The sequence below is a fragment of the Somniosus microcephalus genome, chromosome 31 (genome assembly GCF_052327205.1).
Source record: "Somniosus microcephalus isolate GS21.2 chromosome 31, FLI_Smic_1.0, whole genome shotgun sequence".
Classification (NCBI taxonomy): Eukaryota; Metazoa; Chordata; class Chondrichthyes; order Squaliformes; family Somniosidae; genus Somniosus; species Somniosus microcephalus.
Genome location: NC_141017.1, coordinates 37,872,387 through 37,892,305, shown reverse-complemented (window position 1 = coordinate 37,892,305; position 19,919 = coordinate 37,872,387). Strand labels below are relative to the sequence as shown.

Below are 19,919 nucleotides of genomic sequence, written 5' to 3'. Positions count from 1 at the left end.
AGGCCTAAACTGATAATCCAGGGACGTGAGTTCAAATCCCACCACGGCAGCTGGGGAATTTAAATTCAGTTAATAAATAAATCTGGAATAATTACTAGCATCAGTAATGGTGACCATTAAACTACCGGATTGTCGTAAAAACCCATCTGGTTCACTAATGTACTTTAGGGAAGGAAGTCTGCTGCCCTTACCCGGTCTGGCCGATATGTGACTCCAGACCCACAGCAATGTGGTTGACTCTTAACTGCCCTCTGAAATGGCCCAGCAAAACACTCAGTTGGAAAAGGCGGCTCACCCACCACCTTCTCGAGGGAATTTGGGGATGGGCAATAAATGCTGACCATGCCAGCGACGCCCACATCCCGTGAATGAATAAACACAATCTGTGCCCGGCAGTGCGTCCACACTGTCTATTAAAGGGACACTGTCGCCTTCATTGACCGTTTAAGCTATTTTCTTTTGGTTTAGAAATGGAGATATGGAGAATTGGTTCATGGTACTGTGGTGTATGGCTGTTCGAAATACCATCTCCCCAGCATGGTAACCACCCCACCTCCCCCTGAGCCGATACTGCATGGTGAACCGAACCAGATCACTGACGTCTGGTCCAGAGTAAGTGGTGTTGAAGGCCCAGTCAAGTTGCTGGTGGTGATGGGACTGACTGCTGGAGGCTTATAGTGTTGGAATTTCTTTGTCCTTGCAAAGAAAACTTGTTAAATGACCAAACCTTTCTCCCCTTCCGCCCTCCCCTCTCAAATGCCTCCAAACATTGCTCACTTAACACAACATTTAATGCTTTTCCCCCCTCCCTCCGCCCGCTCGCTCTCAGGTTTTCAAATCTTGTGGCCTGTCCCCAGGCCAATCCAGCACCATCCTCCATTCCTCTAGTAAGATGGATGGGGTGACTCCGTTAACAGTCCTCTGTCTAAGCAGCTGCTGGGATCGGAACCCAAGCAGCCAAGACTGAGGGGACTTTTTTTTTCTTCCATTCCTGGAAACTGCCCAGCCTTCAATCTGTCCAAACCGCTGTCCAGATTGGGCACTTGACTATTTATCCCTCAACTAGCATCACTAAAAACAGATTATCTGGTCATTATCACATTGCTGTTTGTGGGAGCTTGCTGTGCGACAGTGACTACACTTCAAAAGTACTTCAATGGCTGTAAAGAGCTTCGGGATGTCCGAAAGTCATGAAAGGCGCGATAGGAATGCAAGTTATTTAATTCTCTTATTCTCTCTTTGACAGGACAGTCGCCAGAGAGGTATGGCGTGTGAGCAGTTTGCAGGGGTTACTGATGAGGAGGGAGGTGCTTGGGATTGCAGCATTGCTGGGCCTGGTGTATGTGCTGTAGTGGTTTATTTTGAGTGGAAGTGCCTACATTCTTCCCCCCCCCCCCTCACCCACGCCGCCCCCCCCCCCCCCCCCCCCCACACGCTGGAAACAATCCAGCTCGGCCATCAGCAAGACCGCTTCGTGTTTGGGCAAATAGTTTGGATTCTTGCCTTCGGGGTGGGGATGTTGGGAAGGGACAGGAAGGAAGCCACCCGGCACTGGCCAACAGCCAGGGAGATCTTTGACACAACACTTCCTGGTCGCTATCTTCCGAGATGAACATTCAGATTCATGGGGATTTTCTCCCAGAGTCCAGCTGTTCGGAATTCACTCTTATCCTGTACAGTTGAACCATTAAACGTTGTTACCTTGCCAACTTTTATTTAAATAGATTTTGGTGGACCAATATAATTTTTGTTTATATACAGTAAATAGAGCTTCCAAGGACTAGGTTCGACATTACAGCAGTGACCACACTTCAGAAAGGACATCATTGGCTGCAAAGTGCTTTGGGACGTCCGGTGGTCATGAAAGGCGCTATAGAAATGCAAGTCTTTCTTTCTTTCAGTTGGTGCAATAGGTTTAGCACACTGTACTTCCATCTCTCCGATCCAGGTTGGCATCTAGTCGGGACTGATAGGATGAAAGTCTTTCCTGTGCTGTCGGGGCGGGTCCAACTCTCCCTAACTGGCAATCTCTGAGAATTTGCAGCGATGGCTTTCGGAGGAAGCCAAAGTGTGGCATCAGTCAGGGCGAGAGCTGCCTTTCTGAGGCAGAGGCACATTTGCGGGGCAGGGTCGAAGGAGCTTCACTGATCTGCATCACCACCTGTGCTATACCTGACGCTGGCTGTCAAAAATGAAACAAAGAATGAACCTGCATTTCTATAGCGCCTTTCACCACCTCAGGATGTCCCAAAGGGCTTCACAAACAATGAAATACTTTTGAATTATAATCACTGTTGTAATGTAGGAAACGTAGCAGCCGATTAGCGCACAGCAAGCTCCCACAAACAGCACATGAGGTAAATGACCAGATAATGTGTTTTCATGATGTTGCTTGAGGACATGTTCCTGTTGCTCGAGCTCACATCCTTCGTGAAATTTACCAAACCTAAAAAGATTCCATTTCGTCTTTGAACTGTGGCTGTTTGTCTCTTCCAGGTATCCACTTGTCTGACCTCACTTACATCGATGCTGCATATCCACCATCGGCAAGCGTCCCGCAGAATGAGCACCGCTGTGATCAGATCAACAACGTCCTACGGGTTATCTGTGACTTTCAGCGGTTCTGCGAATACGGTAATGGCCTGTCTGGTGCCCGCGTCAACAGAAGAACTGGGGTTGTAGCTGTCTTCACATTGGATCTCGCTCACTCGCGCTCCCTATCTCCAAATGTCTTGTTCTGCCAGTGAAAGGTCAACACTTTGGGTTGGTCCTTAGGCAGGAGCAGAAGAAGTCCCTTCCCAGGACTGAGCTAAACCAAGAGGAGTGCGAAGAGCAAGGGGTGGAGCTGAAGAGCGCAGTTAAACTGAGAGAGGCAGCTGATGGGTTTGATGGCCTGTAGAGAGAGCGAAAGTGTACAGTGCACTCGTTCATCAGATGCTCTTCCAGCTCACCTGGAGTACGGTTTCACTGGTCCTAGATGCCCTCCAGCACCATCCCCAATTCTTCACCTGGCACCTTCCCGTGCAAGCGGAGGAGATGTAATACCTGCCCCTATACCTCCCCCCTTCCCACTGTCCAGGGCCCCAAACACCCCTTCCAGGTGAAACAGCGATTTACTTGTACTTCTCACAATCTAGTATACTGTATTCGCTGCTCACGATGCGGTCTCCTCTACATTGAGGAGACCAAACGCAGATTGGGTGACCGCTTTGTGGAACACCTCCATTCAGTCCGTAAGGGTGACCCCGAGCTTCTGGTCGCCTGTCATTTTAATTCACCTCTACATTCCCACTCGGACCTCACCGTCCTTGGCCTCTTGTATTGTTCCACGGAAGCTCAACGTAAACTCGAGGAACAGCACCTCATCTTCCGATTAGGCACTCTGCAGCCTTCCGGACTCAATATCGAGTTCAACAATTTCAGATCATAACCTCAGCCCCTATTTCATTTTTTCTTGTATTTTCCCACTCCTTTTCCCCCCCCCCCCCCCTTTCCTTTTGTTTCTCTCTCACACCTGGCAGCTATCTCTTGCCCTGCCAGTACACTTTACACCTAATCTCAGCCTATTACCATCTCGTCTAGCTTCGTATACCTTTTATTGTCTCTCTTACTTCTTTTGTCTCTTTCACTTCTTCTGTCCGATCGCAGCCCTGCCTTCGATCTATTTTCTTTTCTTTCCAGTTTTGAAGAAGGGTTTCGACCCGAAACGTCAACTCAAATTTCTCTCCACGGATGTTGCCTGACCTGCTGAGTTTTTCCAGCATTTTCTGTTGTTATTCCCAATTCTTCATGGATGAGCCTAGACAGGGAGGCTATTTAACTGAAAGAAAGAAAGACTTGCATTTCTATAGCACCTTTCATGACCGCCGGACATCCCAGAGCGCGTTACAGCCAATGAAGTACTTTTTGAAGTGGAGTCACTGTTGTAATGTAGGAAACGCGGCAGCCAATTTGCACATAGCAAGCTCCCACAAACAGTGTGATAATGACCAGATAATCTGTTTTAGTGATGTTGGGTGAGAGATAAATATTGGCCCCAGGACACCGGGGAGAACTCCCCTGCTCTTCTTCGAAATAGTGGCCTTGGGATCTTTTATGTCCAGAGAGGGCAGACGGGGCCTCGGTGTAACATCTCATCCGAAAGACGGCACCTCCGACAGTGCGGCGCTCCCTCAGCGCTGCCCCTCCGACAGTGCGGCGCTCCCTCAGCGCTGCCCCTCCGACAGTGCGGCGCTCCCTCAGCGCTGCCCCTCCGACAGTGCGGCGCTCCCTCAGCGCTGCCCCTCCGACAGTGCGGCGCTCCCTCAGCGCTGCCCCTCCGACAGTGCGGCGCTCCCTCAGCGCTGCCCCTCCGACAGTGCGGCGCTCCCTCAGCGCTGCCCCTCCGACAGTGCGGCGCTCCCTCAGCGCTGCACTGGGAGTGTCAGCCTGGATTTTTGTGCTCAAGTCTCTGGAGTGGGACTTGAACCCACAACCTTCTGACTCGAAGGTGAGAGTACTGCCCACTGAGCCATGGCTGACAGTCAGCCAGCCCTACAATTAGCCTCAGTGCCCTGGGCTGAGGGGGGGGTGGGGGGGAAATATTGGGCAGTATTTCCCCCTCCTGGTCACGGTCACACGGTCATGTGTGTGGATCTTGGGTGATGATGTGATTGGGCCCAGCTGCAATCACCTCAATCGCTGAGTAATTTACTGTCTTACACGAGAATGGCCACATGAGCAAAGTGCCAAAGGACTGTCAGTGCCCCATCGACCAGCCCGAGTTCAGTAGGAGGCGAGGGAAGAAGAGCAAGCCATTGGGTTGGCCAGAGTTATGAAGCTGTTAACACAAGCCAAGGGGTCCAGGCCACAAGAGTGAAATTTGAGCTGGTTCTTGTGAGCATTTTCTGCAACCTTCGTGTGGGTTATGGTCCGACTCGGGGTGTCGCCCTGAGCTGAGCCCCAATCTTAACCGGACTGGTGTGGGGAGGGGATGAGCGGAGCCCGAGCTCTGGACAAGGCTATGAGGAGGGCCCTTGACTCTCGGTGTTGACTATGGTTGTGACAGAAACAGCAAAGTGCTGGCAATGTCCAGTAGGTTCGTAGCACCTGAGAGAGAGAGGGTGAGGGTAGAGAGACACCTAAAATGTTAACCTTTCTCGCTCTCTCGTTCAGTTGCTGACTGACCAGCATTTTCTCTCTGTTTGTGAATTGGGCAGGCGTGGGACTCACACTTGTGTTGGTGTGAGGTCCTCGCTCGTTTTGCGAATGTGTTCTAACTTGAATTATTTGTAGATCTTCCGACGTTGCCTCATGTGCAGAAATACCTGAACTCCGTGAGATACATTGAGGAGCTGCAGGGGTTCCTGGAGCAGGAGAACTACAGGTGAGTTCTGCCGCCGGCGAAGAGTTTTTCCAAAGTGCTGGTTTTTAAAACATTTTCCTCCTGGTGGAGTTGGCAGTCAGGGAAGGAGGGGGGAAACACTGGCAGCATTCCAGAACCTTCTAGCACCCAAATGGAGTTAACACCAGAAAAGGGGTGGGATTTGGTCTTGGATTGGGAAAGGTGCATGACACGGGAGAGCGGGTGAGGATATGTCGGGGGTGCGGGGGACAATGCGTTCATTAATGAGTTTGGGACCGAGGCGCGTTGTCGGAGCACAGTTGGGAGAGATTTACTCTGCAGCTAACCCGGGAGTGCTGCTAACACTGGGGCCTGAGATGGAAAGTGCTCCAGTCCCCAGCGCTTGCCTCCCTCACCTTTAGCGCAACCGTTCACTGAGGTTTGAAGAGGTTGCAGAATAATCAATCCATTGTATGAACTTTGAATTATCCTTCATGGAACTCTGAATGTTTTTGACATCTTTCTACAGACTGTCTCTGATGATTGAACCTGTGCCTCGTGCTCAGCATCGGGTCTGCGGGAGAGAAGCTGTGGGTGAGGGCTTTTTCTTCAAAACCTAGCGCAAAAACCACCGGCAAATAGGCAATTTGCAGAGTAGAAGCTGATCATTATGGGAAATGTTGTACTGGTGGAGCTCTTTGACATTAAGAACTTGCATTTCTATAGTGCCTTTCACAACCTCAGGATGTCTCAAAGCTCTTTACAGCCAATGAAGTACTTTTGAAGTGTAGTTACTGCTGTAATGTAAGAATCGTGTCAGCCAATTTGCGCACAGCAAGATCCCACAAACAGCAATGTGATAATGACCCGATAACCTGTTTTAGTGATGTTGGCTGAAGGATATATATTGGCCCAGGACACCGGGGAGAACTCCGCTGTGCATCTTCAAAATAACTCCATGGGATCTTTTACATCCACCTGAGAGGGCAGACGGGACCTCGGTTTAAAGTCTCATCTGAAAGACTGCCCCTCCGACAGTGCGGCGCTCCCTCGGTACCGCCCCTCCGACAGTGCGGCGCTCCCTCGGTACCGCCCCTCCGACAGTGCGGCGCTCCCTCGGTACCGCCCCTCCGACAGTGCGGCGCTCCCTCGGTACCGCCCCTCCGACAGTGCGGCGCTCCCTCGGTACCGCCCCGGGAGTGTCAGCCTAGATTTTTGTGCTCAAATCCCTGGAGTGTGACTTGAACCCACAACCTTCTGACTCCGAGGCGAGAGTGCTGCCCACTGAGCCACTGGCTGACACCCAAAAGAGGGTAAAGCACATTGTTCGGGAATGATTCCCCTCCTGGTCGAATAGACACTGTATGCAGGCCCTCACTTGAGTATGGTTCTGAAGAGCTGCTGGTGCCTATGAAAGAGTACGAGTGATACCGACCAGAGACTAGGGGAGAAAGTTGGCGCTGGTGGGATGCTACCACCTTTAAAATTTGGCACAGGCCTATTACCAAATGCCCTCGCATGGCATAACCGCAGAACGGGCCTTAAAGAGTTGTGTCTGAGCTCGGTCTCCTCCTCTCCCTCAGGCCTGCTCTCCTCCCCTGGGGCAGTCGAATATTCTGATGGTGACGCCGTGCTCACGTGTCTGTGCGGGATGCGGGGCCACAGAAAATGGCAGAGTGTCGATTACAAGTGAGTGACGGACTCCGTTCCTTAGATAATCGGCGGGTATCCGTTTGGAATCTCGCGCTTTACATTCTTTCCGTCCACTGGGCTGGTGAATAGGACAGCGGGATTTACGCACTCCATCCGCGTTCAGTGGCACTCCCGCCATGGCTCCTTGACGCACCATCAGTCACCGCGCGCTGCGGTCTTTATCGCAGCCAAGCCCGTCTGATGATGATCTCCTCCTTCCAGGGAACCAGAATCCAACCCTGGGCCAGCTCCCAACACCGAGTGAGCGGCGCTGGGGGAGAGGAACACGAAGCCAGCCTTTAATTGCTGCTAATGTGGTGGGACCTGAAAGGGGAATAGTTTCTTCTGAACGTGTTTTATTTTCCTCCTTTTATTTTTAAAACATTGAAAATGTGTGGCCGGCGTCTGTTCCGGTCCCTGTTTGCAGGGGGGGTCTCGCGGGGGTCTCTCTGGGAGTGTGGGGGAGGACTCCTGTCTCCCTCTGTTAGTGGGAAGCTCCACTTGAATGCAGATGAGTTTAGGAGCAAAGTGTTCCTGCACGGGTCAATCTGGAGCTGGCAGCTGGTCTTTGACTGGGCCGTCTGGGAATGTCCAGCATGAAATTCTGCTTTTAAAAATCGGTTCTTTATTTCCTGCCATGGAAACGGGAATGGTTAAAGGGGCCAGTGAACTTCGACCAGCAGCGAAGCAGACATGAGCCGTCGAGCTGTGATCCCACTCGCTGCGTGCCGACTCTGGACGGCTGCAGATGTTTCTGTTCCCCTGTGCAGGAAACTCTCTGGCAAAATTCAGGAGTAGGTTCAGGTAAGTTTTACGATATATTAGTGGCCGTGTAACCGGGGTTCCTGCACCTGTGGCCGTGTAACCGGGGTTCCTGCACCTGTGGCCGTGTAACCGGGACTCCTGGATCTGTGGCCGTGTAACCAGGGTTCCTGCACCTGTGGCCATGCAACAAGGAATCCTGCACCTGTGGCCGTGTAACCGGGGTTCCTGCACCTGTGGCCGTGTAACCGGGGTTCCTGGATCTGTGGCCGTGTAACCAGGATTCCTGCACCTGTGGCCATGCAACAGGGAATCCTGGATCTGTGGCCGTGTAACCGGGGTTCCTGCACCTGTGGCCATGCAACAGGGAATCCTGGATCTGTGGCCGTGTAACCGGGGTTCCTGCACCTGTGGCCATGCAACAGGGAATCCTGGATCTGTGGCCGTGTAACCGGGGTTCCTGCACCTGTGGCCATGTAACCGGGGTTCCTGGATCTGTGGCCGTGTAACCGGGGTTCCTGCACCTGTGGCCGTGTAACCGGGGTTCCTGGATCTGTGGCCGTGTAACCAGGGTTCCTGCACCTGTGGCCATGCAACAGGGAATCCTGGATCTGTGGCCGTGTAACCGGGGTTCCTGCACCTGTGGCCATGTAACCGGGGTTCCTGGATCTGTGGCCGTGTAACCGGGGTTCCTGCACCTGTGGCCGTGTAACCGGGGTTCCTGGATCTGTGGCCGTGTAACCAGGGTTCCTGCACCTGTGGCCATGCAACAGGGAATCCTGGATCTGTGGCCGTGTAACCGGGGTTCCTGCACCTGTGGCCATGCAACAGGGAATCCTGGATCTGTGGCCGTGTAACCGGGGTTCCTGCACAAGTGCCGTGTAACCGGGGCTCCTGCACTTGTGGCTGTGTTCGGGGCTCTCGTACCTTGGTAAGTATACCTCTCTGTAATCCAGACTTTTTGATCAACCGGCACCACGCCGGTCCCGTCGGTGCCAGATAAAAAAGAGTTTCCTGTATTTCCCCAGCTGTTTTACAGAGTATTTGCTGTATTTTGTACAGGGCGGGAGGAGCGAGCAACAGAGACCTCAAAAGCGCCACCTTCCCCGGCTATCGGACTCGCAGCCTCCTGGACGACAGTGTGATGGAAGAGGATTTGTTGAGGGTGATGCAGGCTATGGTCCAGCCTGCCTGTGACCGCTCTCCAGGTAAAGGACTGCCTGCTGTTGTACAGGACCACGGCACCGCTTCCTGCTTGATGGGTTACTTCTCCTCGCTTTGCATTTATATAGCGCCATTCACATCCTCAGGACGCCCCAAAGCGCTTTACAGCCAATGAAGTACTTTGTGAAGTGTAGTCACTGTTGTAATGTAGGAAACGCGCCAGCCATTTTGCGCACCGCAAGCTCCCACAAACAGCAATGTGATAATGACCAGATCATCTGTTTTAGTGATGTTGGTTGAGGGATAAATATTGAGGGAGAACTCCCCTGTTCTTCTTCCAATAGTGCCATGGGATCTGACAGGGAACACAGGGTCTCGGTTTAACGTCTCATCTGAAAGACGGCTCCCTCAGTACTGTCCCTCCGACAGTGCAGCGCTCCCTCAGTACTGTCCCTCCGACAATGCAGCGCTCCCTCAGTACTGCCCCTCCGACAGTGCGGCACTCCCTCAGTACTGCCCCTCCGACAGTGCAGCGCTCGCTCAGTACTGCCCCTCCGACAGTGCGGCGCTCGCTCAGTACTGCCCCTCCGACAGTGCGGCGCTTGCTCAGTACTGCCCCTCCGACAGTGCGGCGCTCCCTCAGTACTGCCCCTCCGACAGTGCAACGTTCGCTCAGTACTGTCCCTCCGACAGTGCAGCGCTCCCTCAGTACTGCCCCTCCGACAGTGCGGCGCTCCCTCAGTACTGCCCCTCCGACAGTGCGGCGCTCGCTCAGTACTGCCCCTCCGACAGTGCAGCGCTCCCTCAGTACTGCCCCTCCGACAGTGCAACGTTCGCTCAGTACTGTCCCTCCGACAGTGCAGCACTCCCTCAGTACTGCCCCTCCGACAGTGCGGCGCTCCCTCAGCACTGCCCCTCCGACAGTGCGGCGCTCGCTCAGTACTGCCCCTCCGACAGTGCGGCACTCCCTCAGTACTGCCCCTCCGACAGTGCAGCGCTCGCTCAGTACTGCCCCTCCGACAGTACAGCACTCCCTCAGTACTGCCCCTCCGACAGTGCAACGTTCGCTCAGTACTGTCCCTCCGACAGTGCAGCACTCCCTCAGTACTGACCCTCCGACAGTGCAGCGCTCCCTCAGTACTGACCCTCCGACAGTGCAGCGCTCGCTCAGTACTGCCCCTCCGACAGTGCGGCACTCCCTCAGTACTGCCCCTCCGACAGTGCAGCGCTCGCTCAGTACTGCCCCTCCGACAGTACAGCACTCCCTCAGTACTGCCCCTCCGACAGTGCAACGTTCGCTCAGTACTGTCCCTCCGACAGTGCAGCACTCCCTCAGTACTGACCCTCCGACAGTGCAGCGCTCCCTCAGTACTGACCCTCCGACAGTGCAGCGCTCCCTCAGTGCTGCCCCTCCGACAGTGCGGCGTTCGCTCAGTACTGCCCCTCCGACAGTGCGGCACTCCCTCAGTACTGCACTGGAGTGTCAGCCTAGATTTTTGTGCTCAGGTCTCTAGAGTGGGACTTAAACCCACAACCTTCTGACTCAGGCGATATATCCTGGGTGATATTTATCCCTCAACCAACATCACATGGTCATGTATGTCATTGCTGTTTGTGGGAGCTTGCTGTGCGCAATTGGCCTCCGCGTTTCCTACATTACAACAGGGACTACACTTCAAAAAGTACTTCATTGGTTGTTTTTTTTATTCATTCTCGGGATGTGGGCGTCGCTGGCAAGGCCAGCATTTATTGCCCATCCCTAATTGCCCTTGAGAAGGTGGTGGTGAGCTGCCTTCTTGAACCGCTGCAGTCCGTGTGGTGAAGGTACTCCCACAGTGCTGTTAGGGAGGGAGTTCCAGGATTTTGACCCAGCGACGATGAAGGAACGGCCGATATATTTCCAAGTCAGGATGGTGTGTGACTTGGAGGGGAACTTGGAGGTGATGGTGTTCCCATGCGCCTGCTGCCCTTGTCCTTCTAGGTGGAAGAGGTCGCGGGTTTGGGAGGTGCTGCTGAAGAAGCCTTGGCGAGTTGCTGCAGTGCATCTTGTAGATGGTACACACTGCAGCCACGGTGCGCCGGTGGTGGAGGGACTGAATGTTTAAGGTGGTGGATGGGGTGCCGATCAAGCGGGCTGCTTTGCCCTGGATGGTGTCGAGCTTCTTGAGTGTTGTAGAAATACGAGTTCTTTCGTTCTATATAAAACTCCATGTTGTTCAGCAGTTGAGTTGAGTTGACCACACTGGCCCCCACATCAGGGGACATTTCCATTTCACACTCTGGCACCTTGGTGCCCGGCCCTGGGCTGACCTCGGCGAGTATGTCTCTAACCTGGGGTAGCTGTGTGAGCCAGCAGGTGGGGTAGGGGCAAACACTCGTGCAGCTGGTCACTGCTATTGTGGACCAGATCCTCCTCCTCCCATCTTGCCTGATGGAATCTCTCGAGTTTAATGGTGTGGCTGTCAACGGGAATTAACACAGCGTAAAGTCATGTGGGTCCAAGTCTGGGTGCTCCGGCTGTGGAGCACTGAGGTACGTGACCAATGCCTTCCTCCTCCCCACCCCAACACCACAACTAGTGGCGGCACCATGTGCAGTAACAGATGGGTTTGTTTCTCCACGTTCCTGCACAGAGGGAGCAGGGCGAGCTGGGGTGTCGGGTCCGCTCAGCACCACCCAGAACCCCTGGAGGGTGGAGAGAGCATTCAGGACTTCACTTGTGCATCTCTCTCCATCTGGTTTGTCGCACCGCGCTGGCAGTGGTTGAAGAGCCCGCCCGCTGGGAAACGCGGGAGGTTGCTCAGAGAACCCGGGAGAGGAAGGGCTGGTGATGCAGTTTCACTTCTTCTTGTTCCAGTCTCCTGTGAAGAAAGCCAAGACGGTGGAGAGAGAAACTCGTGGCCAGTTTTTGAAAGGTGAGAGCCGGGGGATCGGTTTGCGGGGCGGGGGGTGGTGGTCCGATTACAAGGGTGGGGGAGTCTCGGACAAGGGTGACATCACCTTAAAATCAGAGCCAGGCCATTCAGGAGAGAAGTTAGGAAACACTTCTTCACACAAAGGGTGGTAGAAGTTTGGAACTCTCTCCCATTAAAAGCAGTAGATGCGAGCTCAATTCATCATTTTAAATCTGAGATCGATAGACTTTTGCCAGACAAGGGTAAGGGATATGGAGCCAAGGCAGGTGGATGGAGTTAGGTCACAGATCAGCCATGATCTCATTGATTGGCAGGACAGGCTCGAGGGGCTGAATGGCCTCCTCCTGTTCCTATGTTCTCTCCCCCCTTGAGTGTGTCTTAATTAGGATTTGCTTTACCTGTTTCTGTGGCAGGAACCGGTTCTATCGCCCCCTGGGTCCGATGACGAGGGTTATGCGGAGCTGCCACACGAACCTAGTCAGGTCTGTAACCTTCAACATGAGGTGTGAGACACGCTCACCCAACACACTCCTCTATAGTCAGTGGAAATACACAGGGAGAGCCCCTGGTGAAACCGCCCCTGGTGGCACAGGGCATTCCGGGCAGGATGCGGATGTGCTGCCCCCATATTCCGGTGTCAGGACTTCCTGTCTGCTGCTGTGTCCAGCAAGGTCTGTCTGTGCGTCACATGTTTCCGCCCCAGATCACCTGGCTTGGTAATGGCGTGTGTCACGGGGGTCTGGATATTCTCTCCAACAATGAAGTTAATCTCTCTTACAGCTGCTCAAAGCACGATACGTTATCAAGTGTGTGTGTGTGTATTTGGTGCGGATGGGGGATCGAGGCTTACCTGCGATGCCCTCCATGATCGAATAGCCTGTTGGCACTCGGCTAGAATGGCGACGCGGGTACCAAAATTGGATTCTTTAAATCCCGGAGAGAGTGAAGGGGGTAAAAAATAATCACTGCCCGCTGACCCCTGTTAAGACAGCACTTGTGTGTAGACATTGGGTTAGGAGGCGATTGGCCTTGACTGGTCTAGCCTCCTGCGGTTAAATAGCCCATTGAAACTTGCTATCTCGACCCACACGTAAACAGCCACTTGGCAAAGGTACTGGAAGGTGACGGAGCCCCAGTATTGGATCCCAGCCTCCGGGAAAGGAGTGGAGATCAAATGAGAAGGACGGAGGGGGGAAAATTTCACGGTATTGTCCCCTCCCTGTTAACTTGGGCTGGAGCCAGAGTGTTGCTCTCGACCCGGAGAAGTGAAATAAATTCTGCTTTTTAATTTACTCCGGACTTGGAAAGTGGCGAGAGGCTGTGGGGCTCCCACAATCCCTCACTTTACGTCACTGCTCCTGGAGTAACGGATTCTCGCTCTGCTCTTCCTAGACCCACCCTACCCGAGGACTCTCCAGTCCTTGCCCATCGAGGACCTGCCACCATCGAAAGCGCACTGAGGAGGAAAACCGTCCTGAAGGGTGGCAAGAAGCCAACGGTAAGGGCGAAGTTGGTAAGAAATATCCATCCCCGAACCCCAGTCCATAGGCTTTGCTTCCTACAGTTCCCTTCCTGCCACCCATGGCCGAATTGCAAAGAGCCAACTGCCTCTCAGACTGGTGAGTGGAGCAAGTTCCCTGCATCGGGTCAATATTGCAGCATCGGGTCAATATTGCAGCATCGGTGATTCATGAATGGAGTGAAATCTGTCCACACATCCCTTGGTTACACACTGCACTCCTTCAAGGCACCGCTTAACCAAGAGCCATGGTTACTGGAGTTTGCACCTCTACGGGAATCCCCGATCTTCAGGGAGGCCCGGAGAACGTGTGTGATTGTGGGGCTGAGTGGAACTTGGGGGTCAGCACTGGTGGAGAAGGGACCTCTAAACTGCGGACTGTTCTGTCTTAACTCAGGTGTCACTGTGGACGACGTATTGGGTTGCGCTCTGTGACTGTCAGCTGGTTTACTACGAAGCCAGATCACTGAAATCTACTGCAAGAGAACAGGTCAGTGTCATCGCAACACAGTATATGGAGAGAGTTCGCATTCCTTCCCTGAACATCTACATCCTGTTAGGAAATGACTGATCGCAGACTGTTTGGGTTGAGGTGTTATCAGGCTGCCTAGGTTCCTGGGGCTTACTGTGCAGGCGGCTTTCAAGTGCCATAAAGGATCAGAGGAACAGGAGGAGGCCATTTAGCCCCTCAAGCCTGTTCGCCATTCAGTGAGATCACGGCTGATCTGCACCTCGGCTCCATTGACCCGCCTTTGCTCCATATCCCTCGATACCCCTACCCAACAAACATCTATTGATCTGAGTCTTGAAATTTTCAATTGACTCCCAGCATCTACAGCCTTTTGGGGGAGAGAGTTCCAGATTTCCACCACCCTTTGTGTGAAGAAGTGCTTCCTGACATCACCCCTGAACGGCCTGGCTCTAATTTTAAGGTTATGCCCCCTTGTTCTGGACTCCCCCCACCAGAGGAAATAGTTTCTCTCTATCTACCCAATCAAATCCTTTTTATCAATTTAAACACTTCGATCAGATCACCCCTCAGCCTCCTAAACTCAGTCGAATACAGGTCAAGTCTATGCATCCTGTCCTGATAAGTTAACCCTTTTAGCCCCAGTATAACTCTGGTAAATCTGTGCTGCACCCACTCTGAGGCCAATATATCCTGCCTGATATGTGCTGCCCAGAACTGAAGGCAGTGTCCAGGTGGGGTCTGACCAAGGCGCGATACAACTGAAGCATCACTTCCTCCGCTTTTCTGTTCCAGCCCCCTTGAGATACATTTGCGCTCTGGATTTACTACACTGTACACTTAAAATAACAAGACGTTCATTGAAAGGGGTTGAGATCCCTGACGTAATTTTGAGCTTCATAGGCTGGGAGGGACCCCGTTTGATTCATCTTCTGTCCTCTCAGTGGGGACAGTGGTCGGGGGACTCTGTATCCCAGCCCTGGAGAGGGGACAATCAGCCAGGGCTCCTGTCCGTGGTCACTGCCCAGTAACCATGGTGTATGTGCTCAGGCTCGGCTTGACTGTGATGAGATGTAGAGGAGAGCGCAATCTGCCCCCTGCCCCCAGTGTGGAGTGGGCAGTGGACAATGCTGCCTGAACTCTACCCCAGTGTCATCTGGAGAGTTCAGACAAGAATACCGAAGGAGAAACGGAAAGCGGTTCTTTCAGTGGAAGTAACTGGTATGGATAATGGGGTCGTATAATCTTGTCAATAACTATTCCACGTACATACTTTCTAAAATTAATTCTCGGGATGTGGGCGTCGCTGGCAAGGCCAGCATTTATTGCCCATCCCTAATTGCCCTCGAGAAAGTGGTGGTGAGCCGCCTTCTTGAACCGCTGCAGTCCGTGCGGTGAAGGTGCTCCCACAGTGCTGTTAGGGAGGGAGTTCCAGGATTTTGACCCAGTGACGATGTAGGATCGGCCGATATATTTCTAAGTCAGGATGGCGTGAGACTTAGAGGGGAACTTGGAGGTGGTGGTGTTCCCATGCGCCTGCTGCCCTTGTCCTTCTAGGTGGTGGAGGCCACGGGTTTGGGAGGTGCTGCTGAAACACTCCCTCTGAGCTGGTAAAGAGCTCTTATTGGGGGAGTGTGGCGGAGACTGTAAGTAATCCATGGGTTGTAAAGGGCTTTGGGCACTGTGAGGATGTGGTCTGCTGCTATATCAATGCTCCATCGCTCTCACTCCAGCATCTCTGTCTTGGTTCTAAAGTTGATGCCTTTTTTAAAAAAAAAAAAAGGTAAAATATCTGGTAACCATCTTTAAAAAGGCTGAGCATTTTAGAAAAAATGTACTTCCCTCCCCCCGCCCCTCTTCCCCCTTTCTCCCCTCCCGTATTGTTATTGTACATTTTATTTTTGACGGGGTGGGTGAAGTCTGTTCACCAGTTCGAGGAGGGCGGTGGTTCGAGAAAACCCCTGAGATTAGAGTTCAAACCGCTGAATTCATCATATTTCCAATTTAACTGAATCTGAGGGGAAGGAATCTTAAACTGCTTACGTTTTTAAAATTGTTTTTGTCTTTGTGGAGCAGTTTAAGTCGAGCTGGTGTAAGAGGGCATCTGTCGTGGGTTGGCTGCCTCTTCTGCTAGGCGAGTCGGAGAACGTGGACATGTTCCAGCTCACGGACCCTGAACGCGGTGAGTTCAATATTGTCTGTGTCACTTGGGGAATCGCTTTCTATTTCAAAACCCGAGAGGTGTGAAGGGAATTCTGCTACACAAAGTATCGAGGGATCATTTCTGGCGACAGGGTTGGTTAAGTAGTTGCTTGTCTTTATGCCGGTGCTGTTTACATCACCTGAAATGCTTCCAAAAGGGGCGACTGGACACAATCTTAATAATTGCCCATTAGTCTTCTAACAGCGTGAGGCAGGGAGTGCGCGGAATGTCTGGTAACACAAGTCTGTCTGTCTATAAGATTGCAGAAGGCAGCCGGTTGGAGCGGAGCAGGGACAAGGGAAGACTGACTTCGGCCCAAGTCACTGGGACTGGCCAGACTGACCACAGTGGCCTCTTCTAGTCCTGGACCAAGGGCCATCGACCTGAAACATTAACTCTGTCTCTCTCTACACAGACGCTGCCTGACCTGCTGACCGTTTGCAGCATTTTCTGTTGTTATTTCAGATTTCCAGCATCTGCGGTATTTTGCTACTGTACATTGCTGTGTTTGCCAGGGCCAGGACTGTCTCACAGGGCTGTCTAAGGACAGATTTATAATCGATTGTTGGGTTCAGTAAGTTGGAAAAGTGCAAGGAATGAGTAAGGGTTAATGAGCTTTTTTTTTATTCATTCATGGGATGTGGACATCGCTGGCAAGGCCGGCATTTATTGCCCATCCCTAATTGCCCTCGAGAAGGTGGTGGTGAGCTGCCTTCTTGAACCGCTGCAGTCCGTGTGGTAGCATCCACTCTCCACCCTGACTACGAGGGCACAATTAGCATTCTGCAGACGTACGCTTCCAGATAGTTTCTTCACCGCCCCGTATGTTGGCCTTCGTAGCGAGAGGGTTCGAGTACAGGAGCAAGGATGTTTTGCTGCAGTTGTACAGGGCCTTGGTGAGACCACACCTTGAGTATTGTGTGCAGTTTTGGTCGCCTTATCTGAGGAAGGATATTCTTGCCATGGAGGGAGTGCAGCGAAGATTCACCAGACTTGTAAAGTATGTGTCTATACTTAATCCAATAATGAAGGGACAGCTTGGAGGATTCAACGTAGGTCTTTACTTAATACCAACAGGCGGGGAACTGAGGGGAGATCAGTACCCACAGTACTATTTATACCACTATGGCCAGGAGTGGTACTATGGTATCACTACGCCCTACAAAGTAGTGCCGCCCTGGCCATAGGTTTAAAGTAACATACATATTACATACACAACAAGACTGATACCTGGGATGGCAGGAATGACGTATGAGGAGAGATTGTGTTGATTGGGCTTATACTCGCTGGAGTTTAGAAGAATGAGAGGGGATCTCATTGAAACTTATAAAATTCTAACAGGACTAGACAGACTAGATGCAGGAAGGATGTTCCCAATGGCGGGGGAGTCCAGAACCAGGGGTCACAGTCTAAGGATAAGGGGTAAGCCATTTAGGACAGAGATGAGGAGGAATTTCTCCTCTGTGACCGTGCTGAGATTAGGTGCTCATTGTGCAGAGTACCACAGACATCAACCTATGTTCTATTTAAGAAAGAAAGACTTGCCTTTCTTCAGCGCCTTTCACGACCACCGGACGTCCCAAAGCACTTTACAGCCAATGAAGGACATTTTTGAAGTGTAGTCACTGTTGTAATGTGGGAAACGCAGCAGCCAATGTGCGCACAGCAAGCTCCCACAAACAGCAATGTGATAATGACCAGATCATCTGTTTTAGTGATGTTGATTGCGGGAATAACTCCCCTGCTCTTCTTCGAAATAGTGCCACGGGATCTTTTACATCCACCTGAGAGAGCAGACGGGGCCTCGGTTCAAGGTCTCATCTGAAAGACGGCCCCTCTGACAGTGCGGCGCTCCCTCAGCGCTGACCCTCTGACAGTGCGGCGCTCCCTCAGCGCTGACCCTCCGACAGTTCAGCGCTGACCCTCCGACAGTGCGGCGCTCCCTCAGCGCTGACCCTCTGACAGTGCGGCGCTCCCTCAGCGCTGACCCTCCGACAGTTCAGCGCTGACCTTCCGACAGTGCGGCGCTCCCTCAGCGCTGACCCTCCGACAGTGCGGCGCTCCCTCAGCATTGCACTGGAGTGTCAGCCTAGCTTTATGTGCTCGAGTCCCTGGAGCGGGACTTGAACCCACAACCTTCTGACTCAGAGGCGCGAGTGCGACCCACTGAGCCACAGCTGACACTACAGCGCAGTGTTAAAACTCTGCGGGATACGATTTTGGTGCAATCTTGCTCCCTGTTATTTGATTGTTCGTGTTTCAGGGCACTGTCCTTTCTCGTATTGTGCTCTGGTCTCAGCCTGTCCTTGAGTATTCTTCTGTTTTCAAAGCAGGGAATTCCTATAAGTTTCATGCAGGAAGCAGACTGAATGCAGCGCTGTGGTTCAAGCACCTTAGCAGGGCTTGCAAGAGCAACAGGAAGCAGGTAAGTGCCACCTGATCAGGGACTAACTGATTTCAACATGTAACTTGGCAAGAACGTGAGTCGCTGGACGAACTGGTTCCGTTAATCGGGTATTTGGGTGCGCTGTGGTAAGGGGTGCAGCGGAGGAAGTCCATCTCCCCTCCCTCAAGGCTGCTGCACCATGGCGTGGTCCACAGGTGAGGAGGAGATGAGGCGAGGGCTGCGTTCCTCCCATTCCCCCTTCACCTGTCACCCTCACAGTACACGCCTTTGATGCTTTCTGTGAGTGAGGGGCTCCATTCACGCTGCTCAGCTGTGAGAGGTTGACTGAGAAAGAGAGGACTTGGATTTACAAAGCGCCCTAACCACCTCGGGACACCCTGAGGCGCTGTACAGCCAATGAAGTACTTTTTGAAGTGTAGTCACTGTTGTAATGTAGAAAATGCGGCAACCAATTTGCGCACAGCAAGCTCCCACAAACAGCAATGTGATAATGACCAGATCATCTGTTTTAGTGATATTGATTGAGGGATAAATATTGGCCAGGAAACCGGGGAGAACTCCCCTGCTCCTCTTCGAAATAGCTCGATGGGATCTTATACATCCACCTGCGAGGGCAGACGGGGCCTCAGTTTAACGTCTCATCCGAAAGACGGCACCTCCGACAGTGCGGCACCCCCTCAGTACTCTCCCTCCGACAGTGCAGCGCTCCCTCAGTACTGCCCCTCCGACAGTGCAGCGCTCCCTCAGTACTGCCCCTCCGACAGTGCAGCGCTCCCTCAGTACTGCCCCTCCGACAGTGCAGCGCTCCCTCAGTACTGCCCCTCCGACAGTGCAGCGCTCCCTCAGTACTGCCCCTCCGACAGTGCGGCGCTCCCTCAGTACTGCCCCTCCGACAGTGCGGCGCTCCCTCAGTACTGCCCCTCCGACAGTGCGGCGCTCCCTCGGTACTGCCCCTCCGACAGTGCGGCGCTCCCTCGGTACTGCCCCTCCGACAGTGCGGCGCTCCCTCGGTACTGCCCCTCCGACAGTGCGGCGCTCCCTCGGTACTGCCCCTCCGACAGTGCGGCGCTCCCTCGGTACTGCCCCTCCGACAGTGCGGCGCTCCCTCAGTACTGCCCCTCCGACAGTGCGGCGCTCCCTCAGTACTGCCCCTCCGACAGTGCGGCGCTCCCTCAGTACTGCCCCTCCGACAGTGCGGCGCTCCCTCAGTACTGCCCCTCCGACAGTGCGGCGCTCCCTCAGTACTGCCCCTCCGACAGTGCGGCGCTCCCTCAGTACTGCCCCTCCGACAGTGCGGCGCTCCCTCAGTACTGCCTCTCCGACAGTGCGGCGCTCCCTCAGCACTGCACTGGAGTGTTAGCCTGGATTTTGTGCACAAGTCTCTGGAGTGGGACTTGAACCCACAACCTTCTGTCTCAGAGGCGAGGGTGCCACCTACTGAGCCACAGCTGACACTGACCGCGCT

General features: G+C 53.2%; 2 protein-coding genes across 2 annotated transcripts in view; one reads left to right on the top strand and one right to left on the bottom strand.

Annotated features, from left to right (window-relative positions):
* LOC147097760 (angiopoietin-related protein 2-like) overlaps positions 1–19,919 on the bottom strand; it is a 90,439-nt gene that overhangs the window by 22,318 nt on the left and 48,202 nt on the right. The gene's annotated exons all lie outside the window — the stretch shown is intronic.
* Positions 1–19,919, top strand: part of LOC147097762 (ras-specific guanine nucleotide-releasing factor RalGPS1-like) — a 92,002-nt gene that overhangs the window by 67,608 nt on the left and 4,475 nt on the right. The window contains exons 6-16 of the mRNA XM_085971428.1: positions 2,497–2,634; positions 5,275–5,365; positions 5,853–5,917; positions 6,907–7,012; positions 8,840–8,985; positions 11,799–11,856; positions 12,270–12,338; positions 13,249–13,354; positions 13,773–13,865; positions 15,921–16,026; positions 18,381–18,472. Coding sequence (XP_085827554.1) covers positions 2,497–2,634; positions 5,275–5,365; positions 5,853–5,917; positions 6,907–7,012; positions 8,840–8,985; positions 11,799–11,856; positions 12,270–12,338; positions 13,249–13,354; positions 13,773–13,865; positions 15,921–16,026; positions 18,381–18,472 — 1,070 coding nt within the window. The remainder of the gene's footprint in view (positions 1–2,496; positions 2,635–5,274; positions 5,366–5,852; positions 5,918–6,906; positions 7,013–8,839; positions 8,986–11,798; positions 11,857–12,269; positions 12,339–13,248; positions 13,355–13,772; positions 13,866–15,920; positions 16,027–18,380; positions 18,473–19,919) is intronic.